Source organism: Lissotriton vulgaris, chromosome 2_1 (assembly GCF_964263255.1).
Source record: "Lissotriton vulgaris chromosome 2_1, aLisVul1.2, whole genome shotgun sequence".
Classification (NCBI taxonomy): domain Eukaryota; kingdom Metazoa; phylum Chordata; class Amphibia; order Caudata; family Salamandridae; genus Lissotriton; species Lissotriton vulgaris.
Genome location: NC_141687.1, coordinates 14132431 through 14158022, shown reverse-complemented (window position 1 = coordinate 14158022; position 25592 = coordinate 14132431). Strand labels below are relative to the sequence as shown.

Below are 25592 nucleotides of genomic sequence, written 5' to 3'. Positions count from 1 at the left end.
CTTGTAGAAGGTCTCAGCTGACCTTAGGGCTGAAACTCGATCTATAGGGATAACATCCCCTACGGCGGCCATCTTAGGTGGGAGGCGACAGCAGTGAGAGCGCTCTAGCTCTCCACTACTTAAGAATACGGTTGCTCTCCGCGCTAGCGGACGCGCTTTGCGGAAGCGCCTCGTTCAGCGCCGGAGTCACGCCTGAGTCAGCCCGTCTGCACCCGTCCGCGCCACGGACATGCAATAGGACCATGGCGTTATCATCACCTATCAGTAAGGAACACTTACAGGTATTGCATGTGGTGGAAGGAACTGGTAATGCAAGCACTGCATATACATCTGAATATATGCAAACTCTACGATTTCCCAAGTCTCCTCGGTGTACTCTGCTGAATCTAGGTCAAAGTGATGTATGTCAAAACTGCCCCCTTTATTCAAATCCAGTAAGAACAAAAGTGTTTGAAGCCAGATCTAGCAGTCAATCCCCTGGAGACACTCCGACATTCTTTTCTTTTCTAAGTTTGAATTGTCGCTCTCTTCCAGGACATAAGACAGAAATATTTAATCTGCTACTTGACGAGACGCCTGATGCCTTGTTTCTGACAGAGACATGGCTTCAGGACAGTTCGGGACCCGATATTGCAACAGCTCTCCCGGACACATACGCTATTATTAGACAGGATAGGCCAAAAAATTTAGGTGGTGGTATAGCTATCATTTTTAAGAAAAAATACAACTGTGAAATTAGCCCGCTCCCATGTTTAGGGTGTGAGGGTGCTATTTTTAAGCTTCTGCTAGCCCCCAATTATACCTTTTCAGGCGCCCTTGTCTACCGTCCGCCAGGGCCAGTATCTAACTGGCAAGCTGCCTTGTTGGATCTGCTTACCCCGCTGGTAATGAAGGCGGCCAACTTTACAATCATTGGCGATCTAAATGTGCACTTGGATAATGCCAACTGTACAATCGCAACTGACTTTATCTCTGATTTTGCCTCCCTCAATTTAATCTTGAAAAATACTGGACCCACGCATCGTGCAGGGCACTTATTGGATCCCATTTTCTCCAATATCCTGGATATGATTACATTCCCTGCCCTTCCCATCCCATGGTCTGATCACTTCTTAGTAAAATTTTCCATTCAAACTAATTTAGGTAAAAACGAAACTATATCAACTATTGCTCAATATATTAGGAAGTGGAAAAAGCTGGACATTAATACTTTAAATGCCTTTCTTGAAACTAATGGCCCATGTACAAAATCAGACATTAAAAGCCTTTCTCTTTCAGTAAAGAATTGGCTCATGACAGCCATTGATTCTTGCCTACCTAAAACAAAATTAAGAGGCCATACCCGTCATCCTCCTGCCCCTTGGTTTAATGATACTCTAAAGGAAGAAAAAACTAAATGCAAAAGTGCGGAGCGCAATTGGCGGAAAACCTATTCCCTGGAAGCCAAACAAACTTATAAATCTAAATTGACGCACTATCAGATGTTATGTAGAAGAGCAAAAACAGACTATGTCTGTATGACAATTACGGAGGCGTTAAACAAATCAAAAACATTGTTTAATGTTGTAAAAGAGCTTGCAGGATCTAACACTGTTCAAAAACCACCCGATTTAAACAAAAAACAGTGTGATCAGTTAGCTTCCTTCTTTGTCAACAAAGTGGACAAAATTCATAAGGGCATAGAGCTCGCACAAAAAGATCAACACCAGCTTAATACGATCATTCCTGGTGATCCAATTATGGAAGTTGGCGATGCTTCCAAAGAGTTGGACTCTTGTGCCATTGACAAAAGACATGCAACCTTAGAATGTTGGCCACCGCTAAATGCCGACATGGTTGTCAATTTACTAAATACGATCAAATCCGGCTCACCAAAGGACCCCTTACCCTGCTCTGTCCTAAAACAATTGAATAGAAATGTATTGACGTCCATTACAGATCTACTTAATGCCTCTCTTCAGGAAGCATACGTTCCAGCAGAATGGAAGCATGCTATGGTCCACCCATTGTTGAAGAAGGCTGGAGCAGATCCAAATATGCCCTCCAACTTTAGACCAATATCCCTTCTGCCTATCTTTTCAAAAATCTTGGAAAAGCACGTGCATCAGGTGCTGTCGGAATTCATAAAAACACACGATCTCCTTCCTTTACAACAATCTGGATTCCGTGTAGGTTTTTCTACGGACACGACGTTGCTTGGAGTGACAGAAAACATCCGCGCCATGATAGATAGAGGAGAAACTGTGGCACTCATATTATTAGACCTGAGTGCCGCGTTCGACACTGTTTCACATGTGGTGCTGTTACGAACACTCTCCTCCATAGGTATTCATGGCGCAGCCATAAATTGGATTGAGTCACTGTTAAGCAATCGTACGTTTCAAGTTTTTTCTCAGTCTGCCTGCTCTGAGACTTTACTTCTTAAACATGGAGTACCACAGGGCTCAATTTTAAGTCCACTGCTTTTTAATTTGTATATGAGTCCTCTTGCGAGATTAGTTGAGGAGACGGGTTTGAATATGTTTTCATATGCTGACGACTCACAGCTCCTTTTCTCTCTTTCTTCAGCCGAAAGTAACCATCCTTCCATGCTAAAATTAGGGTTAGGTAAGATCGCTGGATGGATGCAGGATAATTTTCTTAAGCTTAACGGCGAGAAAACGGAGCTAATTATTCTTGGAAAAAATAGAGAGGCCTGGGGACCACAACACTGGCCATCTGAAATGGGCCCTCTTCCTATACCGGTTTCACAGGCACGTAACTTGGGAGTCATCATTGACGAATCTTTAGATATGCACCAGCAAGCCGTTAAGACTTCTGCTACATGTTTTGCAGTCTTAAAATGGCTAAAGAAGATCTGCTGGATGCTCCCTGATGGCACCAAAAAAACTGTCATCAATGCCTTGATTACTTCAAGGCTAGATTATAGTAATGTGCTGTACCTAGGGGCAAATAAAGCTACAATCAGAAGGCTGCAATTAGTACAAAATGCAGCGGCGAGACTTCTTTTCAAAATCCCTATGTCCTGCCCCACTACTAAATACATCCGTGACCTCCATTGGTTGAAAATTGAAAATAGGATTAGGTTCAAATCCTTATGCTTTATGCACAAAATTTCAACTGGAACTGCTCCTAAATATCTGCGGAACCTTGTGCATCCTTACTTACCTTCGAGAGTCCTTAGATCAGCAACCGCTAACAATTTCATTATTCCCAAAATCAAATTATCACGGATGGGGGGAAGATCCTTTGCCTTCTTAGGCCCATCCCTCTGGAACAAGATGCCTCCTTCCTTACGTTCGGAAGTCAGCCATGTGAAGTTTAGGAAAGCATTAAAACGTGGCTTTTTAACATCTGATATTGACTGGCAAAATACGCATTTCTGAACTACTAGCGCCGGGAAACCCCTTGGTGGGTAGCTGTAGCGCTATACAAATTAAATAAATAAATAAATAAATAAATAAATTACCATAAAGGAAAGACAAGAGCCACACACTATGACTCCATCCAGCTGCTGGTCCTGCCTCACTCGGAGGGCCTTACAAAGCATCCGTGGCGTTCATGGCATCATCCAAAATCACTTTCACTGGGGTATTTTCATAGCTATGATCTGATGCAGGTTAATGCCCACCTCAGCCGACCAGTCAAGATACTGAACAGGAAAGCAGAGAAGATCAAAATGAATTGCAAGGAATGCTTCCATAAAATTCCAACTTTCCAAGTTCCTTAAACTGGAATTGATCAGTAAGGGGACAGCGTTGATCGTAATCTTCCATCATTTGGAGGGCATTAGGGGAATGCATGTTTCAGACATCCTCAGGATGGGTCGAGCAGTCAGTCACAAGCCAGGGTGCAAGCAATGTGTCTTCTGTGTTTAGTTGTGCTACTATAGACTTAATCTGAAAACCCCTTCTTGAAGTGGTATGTCAGATACTGAATGAAGCTGCAGGTGTGGGTGGAGAGACCGTGCCCTGACTATCTCTCGCGATCTCTCTCTCGCTGTTTGGGAAATTCAGCCAAGCCAGAGTCACTCCAGGTTGTGGAAGTTTCTGCTGGAAATATTCATATCCTCAACTTTGAATCTTAATATTTTAAGCATAGCTGCTTTGTATGTGATGCAACAGGGTTAGGAAAGTGCAGGGAGAACCCCTGGAATAATATTTGATTCAATATGATCAGCTTGTGTTGCTGTCTAAAGACATTCCTTGACTGGCCAATGACGGGAAAGAAAAGAGCAAACCTCACGCGCCTCCGTGTGAGGTGCAGGTACAGCCTAGGTGCAAACCCTTCATTACCAGCACATTCAGACACTGTTTAAGAACAATTAGTAATGACCTCTTTTTATAGACAGGTTTCCTTTGCAGCTGAAGGTCCCAAGTTCTGTACAGGAAGTTCCCTCTTTTCAGTCTTAAACCTTTAGCGTAGTTTTCATCCGGTGCGTTGGGGTGCCAGCGGTTTTTGTGTGTCTGACTTTGATAGTTGTATAGTGGAGGACCACTGAAGAAGGTTGTCCATCCTAGTACTAATCATTCCTAAGACAGCCCAGCACCAGAGATCAGACTGTCGCACCGCGCTGTAAGGTTGTAAGCATCAAAAGAGCTGAATCCTTCAGTATTATCCATTCTTCAGCTCTCATGTGTAGGTATGTGGGACATAAGGATCTTTCTATATCACAAACCCAGCATGGAAACCACAGAGTGTTGAACGACGGCCAAGAGCCCAGAGATGAGATTCAAGAAGGTTCAACGGTGAGACAGCTTCTGGTGCATTCTTATTGTGAAGCGGACCGAGTTCCTGCAAGAGGCGTGCTGTGAGTTTCCTTCTGCAGGAGGGATAGAGCAGTTTTGATATAGGGGGATTTTGTTCCACATCCTGAGAGTCAAGACCGAGAAGTCTGTTTTTCATTCTTGGTTTTTTGGTTTCCAGCCTGGTCAGTCTGATGTTGCCTTAACTCCTGAAATGGCTCTTCCTACCAAAAGAGGTTAGTTTTTTGGTAATGTACGAGGGGCCATTTCTCATGGCGTTGTGGGTGATGCACCTGGTCTTGAAGACAATAATACCACAGAGTGGAGCAAACGTAACTCCTTCTGCGATGCTGCCTACCAAATGTTCAGCGAGTGCCCCTGTTCTCTACACCAGCAAACAGGCTCCTCCTTTCTCCAGCCAGTGTTGATAAGTAACATACATTTATGTACTGCACTGTGTTGGACTTGGCCCTTCTGGCAGGTTCACCCCTGAACTTTTTGCTTTTTATATGTGACCTGGGGATGGTGATTCTTGGTTTCTGCACACTTTCACTGTGTCCCAGTGGAAAGTGCATGCGCACTCTGAGTGCGTGTGGTGAGATTGGCCTGCCCTCCCATAGGAATGCATCGGGAATGTATGTGTCCCTGGTAGTTCCTGATGCGTGGGGTGTGCAGGCTCGAGTCTGGTATGTGCGGACTCGTGTGAATAAATGCTGCGCAATGAATGATGTGTGCAGCGTGTTGGTGTCTAATATGGAAGTGTCACTTCTAGAAGTGTGCCTGTCTGTGCAGTGAGTGTGCTGGCACGTGATTGGTTGGAGAGCCTGGCTCCAGGAGTCTGGATGGGTCTGCCCGGTGGTGAGTGTTGAGATTAGCATGTGTGATGTGAGGGAGTGGTGCACCTTGGACCTGAATAGGGCTGGGCTTTCCCCACACAATGCTGGCTCCGCCCCCTGTGGTGCGTCTAATGTCCCTAGCCTGGCCAGTGAAAGGAAAGGGTGGTTGAGCACATCACAGTGCTCCAAAACCAGCTGCGACTGGTTTCTCCACCACCCTGCACCCTGAGACAAAGGAATTCACTGTATAAAAAGGGGCTGTGTCCCCTTACAAAATGTTCTTGTTTCTGACTGGAATCAACCAGCTGCTGCTAGGGCCCAGGGGAATGGTATCAAAACAACAATGGTCCTAGACCTATTAATTATACAGATTGACTTAAATCAATAATATCCATAATATTTTTGTGAATGGAGCAACCACAATCCGTCTGCTCTATTGTACTAGAAAAACTTTTTTTGTACCACACAATAAACCTAAACCACGAAAAAGAGATTACTTTTGATTTATTAACTTATTCATCATCTTTCTTGATTTTTTTAAATGTTTTAACAGTTCATATTATACACAAACATTTCATTTCCAAATTGATAAAAAGAGAGGAATTGTGCAAGAAAGGGGGTGATCAGGAGTGTGAAAGCAAGTGAACAGGAAAGGAAACAAATTAGTGGGTAAAGAAACAGCTATTCACATTATTTACAAAAACAATACCGGACTTTATGCTCAGCCGTATTGAGACCCTGCCAAATTATTTAAAGTATTTTTTAGGACATTTATTGAGTAGACATATATCTGAAAAGTAGTTTGCACTATATACAGTTCTTTAGTTGGTCCAAGGGTGATTAGAGATATTGTCGACGTTTCGACTCGTCTTATGCCCAACCGGTGATTTAAACCTTGGGATTGCGAGTCTTCATCAGGACTGGAGAACAAACGTAGGCAACCAAGGGATACTATTAACCCTAAGAGAGATAAACGTGGCAATTACTAACTAAGGTGGGTAGGTTTTTTATTTTTCAAGGCCGTAGCCCGTGTGAGGTATTATATTCTTACCCTTCAATAGAACGAAAACAAGAGGAAGTGGTCCTGAATTCCAACTTTCCTTATAATATTCTGTAAGACAAATAGTGAAACCCAGAAATTATCTAGGTCTGCACTACTACTCTGTACACATACATATGCTAGAGTAGAGATTAATATTTATTTATTTACCCTTATTTTGTGGATTCCATTCTCACCACATCTTGGTAAGGATTCAATGATTCATACAGGCACCATGGTAAATTGTTACCTGCAAATAATTATATCGGTATCAATGTACAATGCACCAAAATTTATTAAGAATTAACAGTGGGAATTGGGGTTTTAATCCAAAAGATTTACCTTAGAAAATTTTTAAGAATTTTCGCAGATTCTAGATAGCTCCAGTGGATCAATCAGGTAGCTACAAACAGAGACACAATATAGTCTCACTAAACATATACAGTTTTTTACAACAAAGGAGAAATACATATTTTGACCTTAGAGATCGCGTGTATGCCCCATTTACCTTATCTGCGCATTTTCCAGTGCATATAGTAGGGGTGCCTATTCCTCGGGTCAGATTTCTATAATAGGGGAGAAGGGAGAGACACAGATGGTTTATTGTCTCCCTCAACGTCGTCCAGCTAATTCCAGTACAACAGCCTGAATATCAGGGGTTAATAAGACGTAGTCGATCTCAGAACATCTTACCTATCTGCCGGTTTAGCGAGCCATGTAATGCAGCCAAGCCTCCCTTTTTCCGAGGACGCCGCCGTTACTGATCCAGCGCATGCGCGTGTAAATGTACCTCCCGCCTCTACCAACGCTGGATATAGAGAGCGGACTATATTTTTGAAACGTGTAGCGAGGTACACTATTACACGCTCGGCATTCGGTGGGCGGCCGGCGAATGTAAACAAAAATTATTTTACCGGACATAGTGCTCGTTATTGTGAAATTTGGCGGGCTCGTCGGGTGATATAAAAAAATAAATAAATAAATAAATTCCCGCAATTTGTTTAGGAATCATATTGGATGGATTGTACAGCTCCAATTGAATACCTGGAATGCTGCCAATGACGGAATACAACGATTCTATTACCAAAAATGTCAACCCCAATCTGAGAAACAAACAATGGACAACTCGCATATCATAACCATATCACTGTATAGATGTACAGACTATCAGAGCTCCAGTCAATTGATTGAACAACATCGTCTATTGACAAACAATATGGTTAGGATTATATATAAATTTCACCAAAATATACATGCAATGAAACACATTTTTGTACTTATAGATAATTGAGTACACATACAGTCCTGCATATTTCTCAAAAAGATGAATTCAATACGTACATGTAGTGTTGTTCAATCTAGTTGTCACATGAGAAAATATGGGTAATTAGACATACTTTCCGATGATCCGAACACAATGATACTCATATACCCAGCAGGGCTACTTGTTTATTCATCTCCTCAAGTTCGTTGAGTCCCTTATTGACAGTGTTGAGCGAGTATATCCACTTACATTCCCTTCTGTTCAGGATGTTTTGTAGGTTACCACCTCGTGGATTTTTTGTTATTTTCTCTATAACCCACCACCTCAAGCTATTTTCTGAGTGTTCAAATCTGCTAAAGTGGTCTACCAGAGGGGCACCCAGGGTTTTACAATGTATCCGGCTCATATGCTGCAAGATCCGGCATTTTATTTTTTGTGTTGTCTGACCAACGTACAAAAACCCACATGGGCACATGATTGCATAAATGAGCCATGAAGTGTTACAGTTAGTATGTTGTGTCAGTCTGTATGTGCGCTCATTGTGGGTGAAACTCTTACCCTCTATTGTGAGCGGACAGGCTTTACAAGAACCACATTTCCTGTGGCCAATCACCGTTTGTCCATCCCATAGTGTAGATTGGCTCATGGGCTGTTTGTTAGGCAGCATAGATTGTACTATGTGATCGCGGATATTCATACCTTTGCGGAATGCTTGTAATGGTGGTGGAATTCCCCCTAGTTCATCGCTGATCAAGTGCCAGTGGCGATTTACACACTTTTTAATAGCATTGCTTTTTGTGTTAAATGTCGTCACACAGACCAAACGTTCCTCTTTGGGTTTGGGTTTAGTACAGAGCAAGTACTCCCGATGGTTATGCCATGCCCTCTTTCGGGCTTTTTTGAGCAGTCTAGTAGGGTACCCACGTTCACTTAGTCTTGACATCAGAGTGGCTGATTCCTCAAAATAATCATCCTTCTTGAAACAGTTTCGACGCAACCTTAGGAACTGCCCAAAGGGCAAATTATCCCTAAGGTTGCGTGGATGATGACTAGTATATCTAAGGAGGGTGTTTCTTTCACTGCTCTTTCTATGCAAGGTGGTATACAATCTACCCTCCTCAGTTTTAATTTTTAGATCCAAGAAATTGATGGTCAACGCATTTGAGTCCATGGTGAACTGTATATCATTTGAACAAGTATTCACCCAACTGTGAAATTCTGTGAGTTCTGACTGTTGTCCCTGCCAAATCAAGAGAACATCATCTATATATCGTACCCACAATAAAATATTATTGCGGTACGGATTATATTGATTTAGGATGTACTTATTCTCGTATTCACTCATATAAATGATGGCAAGATTAGGGGCAAAGCTAGCCCCCATCGCCACCCCATTGGTTTGAATATAATATTCATTTTGGAATACGAAAAAGTTCTTCTTCATAGCAATTTCAAGAAGTTGGACAATGAATTCAGTTGGTACTCTATGGGGTGCAATTCTCTTGTTAAGTACATATTCCATACATGTCAATGCGTCATTCTGTGGGATATTAGTGCATAACGAAGAGATATCCATCGCGGCTAATATACACGTATTCTGATCATATTGGAAACCTTCCACATACTTGCACAGAGGTTCCAATAGGGACCCACAACCTGAAATTATTGGTCTCCCCGGGGGGTCTTGTATTCCTAAAACCTATAGCCATTGCAACACCAACATATGTACGTGATACCACACACACTATCCAACTAGTGGAAGGTTTCCAATATGATCAGAATACGTGTATATTAGCCGCGATGGATATCGCTTCGTTATACACTAATATCCCACAGAATGACGCATTGACATGTATGGAATATGTACTTAACAAGAGAATTGCACCCCATAGAGTACCAACTGAATTCATTGTCCAACTTCTTGAAATTGCTATGAAGAAGAACTTTTTCGTATTCCAAAATGAATATTATATTCAAACCAATGGGGTGGCGATGGGGGCTAGCTTTGCCCCTAATCTTGCCATCATTTATATGAGTGAATACGAGAATAAGTACATCCTAAATCAATATAATCCGTACCGCAATAATATTTTATTGTGGGTACGATATATAGATGATGTTCTCTTGATTTGGCAGGGACAACAGTCAGAACTCACAGAATTTCACAGTTGGGTGAATACTTGTTCAAATGATATACAGTTCACCTTGGACTCAAATGCGTTGACCATCAATTTCTTGGATCTAAAAATTAAAACTGAGGAGGGTAGATTGTATACCACCTTGCATAGAAAGAGCAGTGAAAGAAACACCCTCCTTAGATATACTAGTCATCATCCACGCAACCTTAGGGATAATTTGCCCTTTGGGCAGTTCCTAAGGTTGCGTCGAAACTGTTTCAAGAAGGATGATTATTTTGAGGAATCAGCCACTCTGATGTCAAGACTAAGTGAACGTGGGTACCCTACTAGACTGCTCAAAAAAGCCAGAAAGAGGGCATGGCATAACCATCGGGAGTACTTGCTCTGTACTAAACCCAAACCCAAAGAGGAACGTTTGGTCTGTGTGACGACATTTAACACAAAAAGCAATGCTATTAAAAAGTGTGTAAATCGCCACTGGCCCTTGATCAGCGATGAACTAGGGGGAATTCCACCACCATTACATGCATTCCGCAAAGGTATGAATATCCGCGATCACATAGTACAATCTATGCTGCCTAACAAACAGCCCATGAGCCAATCTACACTATGGGATGGACAAACGGTGATTGGCCACAGGAAATGTGGTTCTTGTAAAGCCTGTCCGCTCACAATAGAGGGTAAGAGTTTCACCCACAATGAGCGCACATACAGACTGACACAACATACTAACTGTAACACTTCATGGCTCATTTATGCAATCATGTGCCCATGTGGGTTTTTGTACGTTGGTCAGACAACACAAAAAATAAAATGCTGGATCTTGCAGCATATGAGCCGGATACGTTGTAAAACCCAGGGTGCCCCTCTGGTAGACCACTTTAGCAGATTTGAACACTCAGAAAATAGCTTGAGGTGGTGGGTTATAGAGAAAATAACACAAAATCCACGAGGTGGTAACCTACAAAACATCCTGAACAGAAGGGAATGTAAGTGGATATACTCGCTCAACACTGTCAATAAGGGACTCAACGAACTTGAGGAGATGAATAAACAAGTAGCCCTGCTGGGTATATAAGTATCATTGTGTTCGGATCATCGGAAAGTATGTCTAATTACCCATATTTTCTCATGTGACAACTAGATTGAACAACACTACATGTACGTATTGAATTCATCTTTTTGAGAAATATGCAGGACTGTATGTGTACTCAATTATCTATAAGTACAAAAATGTGTTTCATTGCATGTATATTTTGGTGAAATTTATATATAATCCTAACCATATTGTTTGTCAATAGATGATGTTGTTCAATCAATTGACTGGAGCTCTGATAGTCTGTACATCTATACAGTGATATGGTTATGATATGCGAGTTGTCCATTGTTTGTTTCTCAGATTGGGGTTGACATTTTTGGTAATAGAATCGTTGTATTCCGACATTGGCAGCATTCCAGGTATTCAATTGGAGCTGTACAATCCATCCAATATGATTCCTAAACAAATTGCGGGAATTTTTTTTTTTTTTTTTATATGACCCGACGAGCCCGCCAAATTTCACAATAACGAGCACTATGTCCGGTAAAATAATTTTTGTTTACATTCGCCGGCCGCCCACCGAATGCCGAGCGTGTAATAGTGTACCTCGCTACACGTTTCAAAAATATAGTCCGCTCTCTATATCCAGCGTTGGTAGAGGCGGGAGGTACATTTACACGCGCATGCGCTGGATCAGTAACGACGGCGTCCTCGGAAAAAGGGAGGCTTGGCTGCATTACATGGCTCGCTAAACCGGCAGATAGGTAAGATGTTCTGAGATCGACTACGTCTTATTAACCCCTGATATTCAGGCTGTTGTAATGGAATTAGCTGGACGACGTTGAGGGAGACAATAAACCATCTGTGTCTCTCCCTTCTCCCCTATTATAGAAATCTGACCCGAGGAATAGGCACCCCTACTATATGCACTGGAAAATGCGCAGATAAGGTAAATGGGGCATACACGCGATCTTTAAGGTCAAAATATGTATTTCTCCTTTGTTGTAAAAAACTGTATATGTTTAGTGAGACTATATTGTGTCTCTGTTTGTAGCTACCTGATTGATCCACTGGAGCTATCTAGAATCTGCGAAAATTCTTAAAAATTTTCTAAGGTAAATCTTTTGGATTAAAACCCCAATTCCCACTGTTAATTCTTAATAAATTTTGGTGCATTGTACATTGATACCGATATAATTATTTGCAGGTAACAATTTACCATGGTGCCTGTATGAATCATTTAATCCTTACCAAGATGTGGTGAGAATGGAATCCACAAAATAAGGGTAAATAAATAAATATTAATTTCTACTCTAGCATATGTATGTGTACAGAGTAGTATGCAGACCTAGATAATTTCTGGGTTTCACTATTTGTCTTACAGAATATTATAAGGAAAGTTGGAATTCAGGACCACTTCCTCTTGTTTTCGTTCTATTGAAGGGTAAGAATATAATACCTCACACGGGCTACGGCCTTGAAAAATAAAAAACCTATCCACCTTAGTTAGTAATTGCCACTTTTATCTCTCTTTGGGTTAATAGTATCCCTTGGTTGCCTACGTTTGTTCTCCAGTCCTGATGAAAACTCGCAATCCCAAGGTTTAAATCACCGGTTGGGCATAAGACGAGTCGAAACGTCGACAATATCTCTAATCACCCTTGGACCAACTAAAGAACTGTATATAGTGCAAACTACTTTTCAGATATATGTCTACTCAATAAATGTTCTAAAAAATACTTTAAATAAGTTGGCCAGGGTCTCAATACGGCTGAGCATAAAGTCCGGTATTGTTTTTGTAAATAATGTGAATAGCTGTTTCTTTACCCACTAATTTGTTTCTTTTCCTGTTCACTTGCTTTCACACTCCTGATCACCCCCTTTCTTGCACAACTCCTCTCTTGGGCAACCTCTGTTTTTATCAATTTGGAAATTAAATGTTTGTGTATAATATGAACTGTTAAAACATTTTAAAAAATCAAGAAAGATGATGAATAAGTTAATAAATCAAAAGTAATCTCTTTTTGGTGGTTTAGGTTTATTGTGTGGTACAAAAAAAGTTTTTCTAGTACAATAGAGCAGACGGATTGTGGTTGCTCCACTCACAAAAATATTATGGATATTATTGATTTAAGTCAATCTGTATAATTAATAGGTCTAGGACCATTGTTGTTTTGATACCATTGAATGCCCAGGTCCATACCTTATGGGTTACCCCATTTTCTTAATGAGGGCCCAGGGGAAGGCATGCCTCCCTGGGCCCTGCCCAGCCCCTGGATGGCTGATGGACTTTCCTTTGTTGGGAGCTGCTTGCTCCATCTTTGCTGTCCAGGACTTCTTGGGACCCTGTTACCCTGTTGGAGGGAGCCCCGGAGAGTAAATTGTCCCGGAGCCTTGCGGCTCCACCCTAAGTCCCGGTCCCGAGATGTGGGACCGGGTAAAGACAGGCACCTTGCAACGGCGGGGTTCTCATGAGGAGAGAGCCCCGCGAGTGCCGCCTCGTAGCTGCCCCCGCCACCAGTGAAGGGAGAGCCCCGGAGATAGCTTCCCGCCTTCGCCCCCACCGGTGAGTTATGTGAGGAGTCGGGTGGGAAGACGCAGGCGCAGAGCGGCCCCCTCTGGTAGCGGGCCGCTCCTCCGTTTTGAGCATTGTTTATCCTAGAGCCACGAAGGCTCCACCGAGGGCCCGTATTTGTTTTACAAAGTCCCTGTGAGGGGCTTGGGGGCCATGTTTGTTTGAAAGGCCCCCCGAGGGGCCTGTGCTGAGCCCCGTGGCTCCTACCTTTTTATGTTTGGAGAGCCAGATGGCTCTCTGGGACAATTCAGTTCTTCCAGAGCCTAGAGGGCTCCAAAAGTGCACAATGGGTATTTCTAGAGCCAGTGGGCTCCAACAAGTTGGCGCAGTTTTGTCCTAGGGTCCGTGAGGGCCCTGTCGCAGTTTTTGCTGATTCCCAGCTGCCCAGCAAGTAGTGGGCAGCTGCACCGTTTAGGTTTCTTTCTTTTAGGGACATGTACTCTGGACTTAGGAGTGAGACACACTCCTTCATCCCCTTCTTGGCCTTCCCCAGCTGCGCAGCACTTCGTGCCAGCTGCAGCGTTTAGGCCCTGTCCCTGTCCTCAGCTGCCCAGCAAGTAGTGGGCAGCTGCTATGGTTAGGTTTTGGGCGCAGTGGCACAACCAGGACTTTGATGTAAGTTCTGTGCTAATGTGATTTCTGCGAATTGTTCTTTGCTGCACCTCTGAATGTGTTTTTGATGAGTCATGTGCCTTGTTCTTACACCGCCGAATGTATGTTTATGCATCATATGTTTTCCCTCCCTACACCTCTAAATGTTAGGATGCATCATGTGTAAAATGTTCCTATGCTTATACCCCTAAATGTATGGGGATACTTAGGTGGTTGTTTTCTGCTAGTACAGGTGTTGCTAGTGAGGGCCTGGTTCCCTGCGTAATATTTCCCTAAGGTGGTTAGGGTTGCGTAGGTGGTACTTACCTCTTACCAGTAGTTACTGGTTGTGTGTTCTATTTGCTATTTGGTGCTACAGTGATTTTTTATTCTAAGTGCTAATTTTAACAAGTATCCTAGTTCTAAAAGTGCATATTCCTGACAGTGGTCCATGTGGCCCTGTCCTGTACATATCCCCCGTAAATTCTGCCCGTGCCTGTTGGCACATTGTAAAGTGTGTGTTTCTATCTAATGTGTTTTGCAATACAAAGGCTATTTTTACATATACCTTGTGGTGGGCCTTGGGTGTTGTTGCTGGGGGTGCGTGCGCAAACACTTAACTCACATTGCCTCCGAGTTTAGGCTTACTGCTCGTGTCACGTTACCAAGGGAGTGAGCAGGGGTTATCTTGGCGTGTAACTCCCTTGAACTGACTTAGAGTGGTGGTCTCTGACTGACTTTGGCGCAAGCCTTGGCCAACCAGAGATCCCATTTCTAACACACGCAATCTACCCTTCCACACCTCCATGCTGAAGTTTGGCTATCGGGTGCCTACGGATGCTCGATATGATTCAGTTTGCACTTTTTTCAATACCAATTCTCTGATTCATGCACAAAACAAATGTTCGCTTACAAAGTCCTACTTACCTAAGCGCAGGCCAGAGCTGCTCTCTCCTCCTTCTGAGCTAAAATGATCCGTCGAACCAGGGAGTAACTCTTCGTCCATCCTCAAGATATTGTCGGAATTAAGAGTGTGATATTCTACTAGAAAAACACAAGTAGATCATTTCAAATCCTCATTAAGGATTTCTGAATTTAAATGCTTTATCAATATTTTTCTTTTTCTTTTTGACATGAGGTTGTACAGAATCGATAGATACATTTTCATGATGGGCAGATCATGAACTGGACTTTTACAAAGGCTGTGAGGGAGGAGTGGGCCACTACAAGACGTTTATTCCTCTAAATAATGAACATTGAGGTTCAATTACTGTCCTGAGTAACAAGTGAACTTGCGCTGCAGATTCAACTACTACCTTGACATCATCACCTCTCTCATCTGAGCTGGTACAACCTGACTAAAAGTCACTCAAACCCTTACTGTGAAAAAATATTTTTTCTCTCACCTGGGGTGCAACACTGACGTGCCTTTTGTCATGATCAAAAATATGAATAAACTTTTTCACATTTAAAAATAAATATAACTTTTTTATTTTTAACAAACATAATACAATTAATTTAAATTCATTCAATGCATACCTTTTTGTAAATTTTAATGCATAATAAATATAAATAATTTAGTTTAGATGGGTGTTATATTTTAATAACTCGCCCCTTTGAAAGGTTTTTGGTGGTCCACCATTGCAGAGAGCGAAAAGTCCGACTGTCTACCAAATCTAGGTCTGTTAATTGACCACGAGCCTGGTTCCATTGGCATGCTAGGCACTCTTGAAGTGGACGCATTTGCAGTCTTGCGTGAGGTACTATAAATATGCAAGATGCCATCATTCCTATGAGCTGCATGAACACTCGAGCTGGAAGCGAGTGTTGCAGTTTGAATTTTGTTAGGAGAGTTTGTACACTTGTTATCCTGTTTGGAGAGGGATATGCTAGTGTTAGTTGGGTGTTTATTGTAGCGCCAAGATATTGTTGTATGTGTGAAGGTTGCAGATGTGACTTGGTGTGATTTACTGTGAATCCCGAATCGTCGAGCAGTTGAATAGTAGCGTGCATGTGTTGTACACACTGGCTGTATGAGCTGGCTTTTATGAGCCAATCGTCTAGGTATGGGAAGACGTGAATCTGTTGTATTCTTAAGTGTGCTGCTACTACTGCTAGGCATTTGGGAAACACCCTTGGCGCTGTTGTGACTCCGAATGAAAGCACTTTGAACTGGTAGTGCTACCCGTCTAGCACAAATCTGAGATATTTTCTGTGCACTGTTTGGATGGGAATGTGGAAGTAGGCGTCCTTGAGATCTAGAGTGACAAGGAAGTTGTTTTGTAACAGGAGTGGAAGCACTTGTTGTAGTGTGACCATATGAAAATGATCCGACTGTATGTAAATGTCTAGAGGTCTGAGGTCTAGAATAGGTCTTAGAGACCCGTCCTTCTTTGGGATTAGAAAATATAGGGAGTATACTCCTTTGTTTTGCTGATGCTTTGGGACTATTTCTATTGCATTTTTCTGCAGGAGGGATATTACTTCCTGTCTGAGCAATGTTAAATGTTCTTGTGACATTGGACACTGCCTGGGTGGTATGTTTGGGGGTGGATGTTAGCTCTAGACAGTAACCTGATTGAATTATTTGAAGCACCCACCGGTCTGATGTGATGTATTCCCAGGCTGGTAGGTATTGTTGTAGTCTTCCCCCGACAGGAGTGGAATGGGACGGGGGAAGGGAAGGGGAGTCATTGGGCAGGGGTAGAGGCAGAGCGGGAGTTGTTGTTTTTACCTCTGCCTTTATTATTGTTACCCCTGTAACCCCCCCTTTGGTAGCCCTTACTATTGGTGGATTGTGTAGGGGCTTTGCACGAGGTAGAAGGTGTGTCCCAAGAGTATCCCCTGGTGGTGCCTCGATAAGATGAGCGGTGAAATCAACGTCTGGGAGTCTGCGACTGCAGGGCTCCCATAGATTTGGCTGTATCTGTATCCTTTTTCATTTTTTCAAGGGATACATCAACATTGGGTCCGAATAAGTGTTGCTCATCGAAGGGTTGATTAAGTGTAGCACTTTGGACTTCAGGTTTGAACCCTGATACGCGTAGCCAGGCATGTCTATGCAATAAGACACTGGTGTTAACTGCCATGGAGGCGGTGTCTGCTGCATCAAGTGCACACCGAATAGAGGTGTTTGTAATATTTTTACCTTCTTGAATAAGTTCATTTGCTCTATCTTTGTATTTATCAGGGAGGTGTTGCATTAGTGATTCTAATTTGTCATAATGTGCCCATGCATATCTGGCCAATAATGCTTGTGTATTGGCAATACGCCACATGGAGAAGTGTGGCTCACCGGTTAGAGGCGGCAGACCCAGAAGCAGAGGTCGGCCCGGGACCAGGGTTCAATTCCTGATGCGGCAGGGTACGGAACCAATGTCAGCGGGCTCGATAAATCTCGCCTCGGTGCCTCTCTAACCATGGGTCCCACGCTGCAACTCTGGGCAATAGCTTGCTTAATCTCCACAATGGCCCCCTCGCTGCTGGGGATGCCTGGCTTCAACTTGGGGATGCCCAATAGGGACCATCTCACAGGGAAAGCCAGGACGGGTTCCCCAGCGTTACACAGCGCCAAGAAACCCCAGGGTGAACATGCGCTCTACAAATTCATACTAACATAACATAACATAACATAACATGTTTGCTGCTTGAGACGCCGTTCTTTCCCCTGATGCGTCAAGTAGCTTAGACTCTTTTTCTGGTGGGGGAGCTTCACCTGATGTTTTGTGAATTTACTCTCTTGCGTGGGTTGGAAACTACAAGTGAGTCTCGTGGTACTGGCCCTTAAATATAAGCTGGGTCTGAAGGGGCAGCTTTATACTTTTTCTCTATTCGCGGGTTAATGACCCGAGTTCTGACTGGGTCTTTGAAGACTTCATGAGTATGCTTAATCACTCCTTTAAGCATTGGTAAAATGGATGAGGACCTTAGTGCATTATCAAAGGTATCCATTAGGAAGTCTTCATCTACAGGGTCTGTATGCATGTCCATCCCGAGATACTGCGCAGCTCTGTGTATCAACTGATTAAAACCCATAGTGTCTTCTGGTGGAGAAGGTCTTGAGGGGTATATGTCATCTTGAGGGACATTTGGGACGTCTGGGGTGTTATAATCATCCAACGGGTCAGGTGAGCCTGGAGGAACAGATAGTTCATCTATGTTAGCCCCTATATCATCAGAGCTTTCATCCCTATTGTCATCGTCTGGTATGACAGAGGATGCAGGGGAATGTTGTGGTAGGGGACCAGGTGGTGATGGTATATGTGGAGGAGGAGGGGAAGGAAGTCTTAAAGGCGAGGTAGCCATGTCCTTTTTCTTTGAATGAGGAGCTGGCGCTGGTGTATCCAGTGGTTGCTTTTTTGAAGCTAAAATTAGCTGCCCAGTGATTGGGTCTTTAGGTAGAGTCTTTTGTGCAGGGTCTGGATGAAATAAGTCCTCTGCAGGAGGTCGATCTTTTGGTGCGGAGTGAGGCTTCGGCACTAAAGCGGTTTCTTTTGTTTTTTTGGCATTTTCCTTAACCGGAGAAGCAGAAGTCTTTTTCGGCTCCGAAGATTTTTTCGGCTCAGATGATTTTTTCGGCTCCGGTATATTTTTGGGATCCGATGGTTTTTTCGGTTCCGGTGGTCTTTTTGAATCCTAAGCGGGTTTGCTTGGTTCCGAACTGGGTTTCGGTGCTGAAGGAGTAGCGGTTGGCTTCGGCGCCGGTGGTATGGATGTCGACGGGCCGGTGACATTGTCTTTTCCGGTGCAGGTAGGTGTGTGTGCCGTGGGAAGGCCGACTCGAGCCCGAGTCGCCTTAAGGCTTAGTTAGCTTCTTAGCCGGGCCCGAGGGTGGGGCAGTAGAAGCAGTGTGTCGGCGTGCACCCAAGCCCGAGGGCGAGGGTGTGACCAGGGCCTTCTTTGGATGTGTCGATGAAGGATCGGGGTCGACGGTCTTACTTACGACCCGCTGTGCTGGAGCGATGTTCTGGACGTCTGAATCTTCTGCCTCGGAGTTGCTGTCGATGTCGTGTTGTTCTGGGACGTCCACGCCTTCTTCAAAGATGTCGTCCGGAATCGGAGCTGAAGATTGAGCCATTGTTCTCCTAGCTCTTCGGTTCCGGATAGTCTTTTTGGAGCGGAAAGAGGCACAAGCGGAACAGTCTATGGCCTCGTGCTCCGGGGAGAGGCAAAGGTTACACACTTCATGAAGGTCGGTGTGGGGAAACTTCGACCCACATTGAGGACACTTTTTAAATGGCGTCCTTTCCATGAGCTGGAGTCGAGGCCTAGTTAGGCCCGAAGGCCGTCGACGATGACCGGAATCAAAATCTTCGGTCTTCAAGAGTAGCGTCGACGGTGAAAGCTTTCTAAACTGATTTTTTGTAAGTTGGTGAGGATTGCGAGCCGAAGGAAATCGGTTCCAACACGGAGCGCTGGAAACACATCCGAGCCCGGTGGTGGAAAAAAACAATCTGGGGATGAGTCGATGCCCATGCGCAGTATCATCCAAAGTAGGAGTCACCTATTCCGTGACTTCCAAAGACTTTTCTACAACAAAACCAACTGCAAACATCCGGGCCCAACACTAGGTGGACAGTGTGTAATCTGCAGCTCATATGCCTCAAACATATATATGTTTGAGGCATATATATTATGAATTAATAAGGATTAAAAGTGATGTATAGAATTAAAAGCCATTTAATAGCTTGATAAAAATGAATGTTACATTAATTTTTGAACTAATAAAAGTTATTAGGACATTTTAAAATAAAATAATAAATATTGTTTATTTTAGATACTTTTAAAAAGTTCAAGTAATTTAAAATAGTTTAACATTATTTCCTATGGGGTTTTATTTTAATCCCCTACTGCCATTATTTTCTATGGGAGAGTGTTGCCTTGCCAGTGGATGGCCATATGTGTTACCGGACTTACAGCTCTGAGATGAAGTACATTTATTACTCTTCTTGCTGTAGTATCTTTAGAAGTGCAGTTTGTGAATAGCAATTGGCTTACTCTTGTGGATGGGCGCATGTCCCCCCTAAAGCACCTCCTTACTCCTCCCTAAACCAGTCCCATTTAGTGGTACTTAACAACTTATGCCTGTTTTCCCATCCACTTCCACAGGTACCTTCCGCATTTAGGGCCCAGTTACGATGTCGGGAGGAGTTTGCTCTGCCCAACATCGTCTCGGCAGCAGGTCGGTGGCCCCGACCGACTAATTAGAGAGCGACCGAACACTCCTACACTTCACAATGGGAGCATGCATTTCAACCATTGTAAAAAGAAAAAGGTACAGTTCATCCCTGGACCCTGTAGCAGGCACCTCAAGGTGCATTATTGAGACTGCCAAAGACAATGATTCTTTGGGCTCCATGAGCACAGCGAGAGAATTTATCATGAAAAAGAAGCAAACTTCATCATAGCTTTCACTTCGTTTGGATTATTGTCCTTTTAAAAAAAATATAAAACATAACACAAACGTTTTCGCTATTCTAATACGAAGACCACTCCTGTAAGCTTCTTATATAATCTTCATACCCTCTTTAATGTTGAACATATCATATTACGCCGTACAATATTTTCTAAATTGTTGTGATTACAATCATTACAAAATGGAAAAGCCATCTCAAGGTGCCTGCCACTAGGTGCAGGGATCAACATGGTGCCCTCTCGGCCTCCAACCGGAGGCCGTGCATCAAAGGGTGCCCTGTTGAGGCCCCCAAAGTCGAGGTCTGACAGTTTTTTTGTGCGGAAAGGCCGGTACAGAAAGGCTATTTTCACCCGACATTGTAATCCCTCGGGCGCAAAGAGCCGCCCTTGGGATTACCGACGGCGGACTGGCTCTCAGCCGGTTGGAAGTCAGTCGGAATGACCAGTTGCAATCCTTTCCGACTGACTCCAACATAATGGGTCGGTCAGACAGGAACCCGTCCGGCTGATAACAATGCGGTCGGAACGGCTCCGACCGGATCATAATTAGGGCCTTTGTACTAAGCAGTAAACTTACATGTGTGAGGATCGCCTCACAGAAAATACAGGAGAGGCAGAGGTGGAGATTTACATTCCAGTTTTTGTGAATAGCATTTGTAGGGCTTGACTAGTACTACTGTAGTTGTACTAAACATACTACACAGGAAGTTTGTGAACAGGGCCCAAGGTTCCTAACATTTGAGCTTCCTCGTATCCCTATAACTCCCCGATATAGCTGTATTTTTATACTTTGCCCAAATACTGGAGAAGAGACATAAAATATGCCCAAATACTGGAGGGCAAGATAGTTTACTATGTAACATACATCTTGAATATTTGGGATGTTTAATTTTGAGTGATCTTGGCAAAGTTTTAGCAAGTAGGCAGAGTAAAAATGAAAACATCAATATGCGCAATGTCGCTGCATACTCGGGTATATTGGAACAGCTTTGGAAGAATGGTAGCTTTAACATACAGAGCAATCGAGGCGAGCGGAGTAATTTCCTATCAGAAACGCTGGTCGTTCAGCCGCTCCACCCTCCCTTCTGGACCAGCGCCCCGACTGCAAGGATACTCACAAAGACTCACTCCTGTGGGTTATATTGGTGCCTCCTAGTCAGGTTTGCATGCCAGGCCTCAGCAACACTGCTTTTTGAAGTTATTTTTTCAAAAATGTAATTTTTTTTTATTTTATCTTGCTTTGTTTGTAGGCTACGTTTTCGTATTTTACAGTCATTATTTTTCATTATTTATTTTAACTGTAAGACGTGATTATTTGATTAAAAAAAACAATCCCTGCTGCTTTGATCGAACCTGCTTTGGCATCTTCAGTGCTTTCCGTCTCCTCTGGGCTCTCACGATGCTTTAAATAATGTGTGGTGGTCTCCGAATGCTTCAAATGATTCCTTTCACTGAATATGGTATCCGAACGGTCTCCTGTTAAAAAAAGACAACATTCAAGCATCAGCTGTAAGAACGCGAACTTCAAGAGAGTTTCTTTGGGTGTTTCAACAACTTATATTTGGGCTGTAAAACCCTTGAAGCACTAGGATTAACAGCTGTGCATAGGAAGTGTGCAAATGTACCCACACACTCACATGCGCACACGCGCACACACGCGCACACACACACTAACATACACATGTACACACACATTCACATGCGCGCACGCACACACACTCACATGTACACACGCACACCTATAGCATGTGGAGTGAGCACACCCTTATACCTGGAGAAAGCATCCTCATATATAAAGGAGATAAGTCATCATTAACTGAAGATCACAACGCACATACTTGGAGAAAGCCTTGCTCACCCTGGAGACAGCTCCCCTTTAGGCCTGGGGAAAGCCCTTCCCGTATTCGTGGAGCTCACCTCCTTACACTTGGAAGGGCACCTCCGCTATATCTGAAAAGACCACTCCTTGTAGAGGGCAGCTCACATAATATTACAGACAAAACCTCCTTGCACCTGGATGCACCACCTATGCAGAAACAACCTCTTATCTTTGATGGGAGTTCCACGTCCACTTAGATAAAGCCCCTATTACACCTGGAGAAACAAATCTTATACATGATTAAAGCAGATTTTCTACCTGGACACAATACCCCTCCTTATACCTGGAAATAATACCCTGTATAACTGCTCCTACCCAGAGAGATCCCCCTCTTATACCCAAGGGTGCCACACCCTGATACCTTAAGGGACCATCCCTTATACCTTATATTATACCTTGAGAGAAAAAACGAGTTACTTACCTGTACACTATGGTCCTCCAGTATTATCTTTCATAGATTCACATGCTTGTATCTTCCCCGTCGTCATGGTGAGAGTCTCTGACTCCCACCATGACGACGGGGAAGATACAAGCATGTGAATCTATGAAAGATACAATACAGGAGAAAAAACGAGTTACTTACCTGTACACTATGGTCCTCCAGTATTATCTTTCATAGATTCACATGCTTGTATCTTCCCCGTCGTCATGGTGAGAGTCTCTGACTCCCACCATGACGACGGGGAAGATACAAGCATGTGAATCTATGAAAGATCTAATACAGGAGAAAAAACTAGTTACTTACCTGTACACTATGGTCCTCCAGTATTATCTTTCATAGATTCACATGCTTGTATCTTCCCCGTCGTCATGGTGAGAGTCTCTGACTCCCACCATGACGACGGGGAAGACACAAGCATGTGAATCTATGAAAGATACAATACAGGAGAAAAAACGAGTTACTTACCTGTACACTATGTTTCTCCAGTATTAGCTTTCATAGATTCACATGAGTCAGACACTCCCACCATGACGACTGGGAAGATACAAGCATGTGAATCTATGAAAGATACAATACAGGAGAAGATAACTTATACTTGGTGGAAGCAACTTTATATACAAAGAAGCCACCTCCTTCAGCCCAGTGAGACCATCCCATTTTATTTAGAGGGTTCACCGCCTAAGAGAATTTAGCTAAGAAACCCAGTGACAACTCCTCATGTACTCAAAGAGACCACGCTATTATAGTCAGCCTCATCAGTGCCCCAACAAAGAAGCAATGAGCAGAACTAAGATGAGAGGAGGGAGCATTAGGAGACACAGCAGGAGATGGGAACGGTTTCACACCGGGACCAGCTAGGGTCCGTCCTTCAGGTAGGATGCGATCTCCCAGAAGATGGCGCTCTTAAAGTGCATCCGGACTGCGAGGGGGCCATGTAGGGCAACAGTGGTCAAAACAGTGTCAAAGGTTTAAAAATAGTTGTATATTTGGATGGTAAGGTCCGAGGGAATCTTGTGAGAATCCCTTGAACACAATTTCTAAAAAAAGGAGCATTCTGATTGGCCTAGGGAGCTATTTTTCCTATGGGCCAGTTTGCTCTTACGAGAGTCGGACTCCCACAGGAGCAAGCACTCGGGTTGGCTGCCAGCAACATGAAAAAGATTTTGCTGCCAGCCATTACAGGACTCAAGTACTTACTCCTCTGTCCTGAAGTTTAAAATAAATAAATACAGGGCAAGGAAAACAACTGGTCTTTTTAGCTGTGATCCAAAAGCAGCCCGCCTTTATTTAACAAACTATATAACGGGAGGGGGTCGTCAGTGGGGTCCACCTCCCAAGCCCATTTAGGGACCCAGGGAGCATTCCTTAATTACGGTGGAACAACCCCCCTTCCCCAAACCAGTATTGGCTCCAGGGAGCCCATCACCTGAGCCACACTCCATAAGGGAGGAGGCTATGCTGCCCCCTCTACAAACCATTAAAGGCCCCGCGTAGCTCATCTCCCAGGTTGGAAATGTGCAGTAAAGGCGAGGAGGACTTCATGGCCCCCTTCACAAGCCTTCAAAGGCACCCCCGCAGTCCCCAACGTGGTGGTTGGTTGGTGCTCTGAGTGTGAACCCGGGCACCACCGACATTTTGGACATTCCAGGGGGGATGGGTTACACAGGGCCAAAATAAGCACGGGGAGAGGGGCAACGTGGCCCTCCTTCCATTTTTCATTATATTTGGCCCCTGTAGATGGGGTCTCCGGGGCCGAAGACAGTTTAAGGGGGGGACGCCACCTCCCCTGTTTCATTGTATTTGACTCAAGGTGATGGAGTCCCTGGAGACTAATACGCAACGGGAAGGGGTGCTGCATGCACTCCACCTCTTTTTTTAATTATTGTTTTGGGCCCTTGGGGGTGAGGTCTCAGACCTAATAAAGCTCGGAGGGGGGGGGGTGGGGGGGGGGATACCATGCTGCCCATGACTAAAGGTCGTGGGAAACGCGGGTTTGGCTGCCTGCGGGTGCAGCCAGGGTCTGTGGACAACCAGGTGTTGTGCATGCGTGGGACCAACCTTGCAGCATGTAGTTGGCAGCCTGGGGGGGTTGAAGCAGAGATTTTCTGCAGGCAAATCCCTGAGGCCAACATCCCCGCCACGCATGGCCAAAGAACATGCACAGGGGGTGTGCCTCAACGTATGGCAACAAAATATTACTTTATGTAAAAAATAAAAAATAGAAATTCACCGAAATATTCAAAGGTTTAAGTAACGCTACAGTAACTTGAAATGCTCAGTCAAAATGTAACGTTGTAAACTCAGAAAAACACCTAAATGAACCTGTAATCTCAAGTAACTATAGCTTGTGCCCTTAGGCAACTATAACGCGTGCCCTCGCAGGTGCTGCTAATTATCCCACATATTACATCATTCATGACATCATTGATGATACTACTGCAACATTTGCAATTAAATTGTTGATGTGAAAACTGTGCATGGCGGAGTGCAAGTTTAAGTTACCTTAGTGTACAAAATATAATAGCTCAAACTGGTTAATTTCTGCATTTTCAATCAATCAATCAGTGACACTTATAAAGCGCGCTACATACCCGTAGGGTCTCAAGGCGCTGGGGGGTGGGGGGGGGGGG

General features: G+C 43.8%; 1 protein-coding gene across 3 annotated transcripts in view; it reads right to left on the bottom strand.

Annotated features, from left to right (window-relative positions):
* The window catches only part of LOC147729457 (uncharacterized), a 128229-nt gene that overhangs the window by 15262 nt on the left and 87375 nt on the right, over positions 1 to 25592 (bottom strand). For 2 of the 3 annotated variants that reach the window (XM_086954326.1, XM_086954325.1), the window contains 2 exons: positions 21995 to 22117; positions 15155 to 15271 (listed from right to left, as the gene is read on the bottom strand). In XM_086954326.1, coding sequence (XP_086810452.1) covers positions 15155 to 15271; positions 21995 to 22117 — 240 coding nt within the window. The remainder of the gene's footprint in view (positions 1 to 15154; positions 15272 to 21994; positions 22118 to 25592) is intronic. The other variant, XM_086954327.1, reaches the window with a different exon arrangement.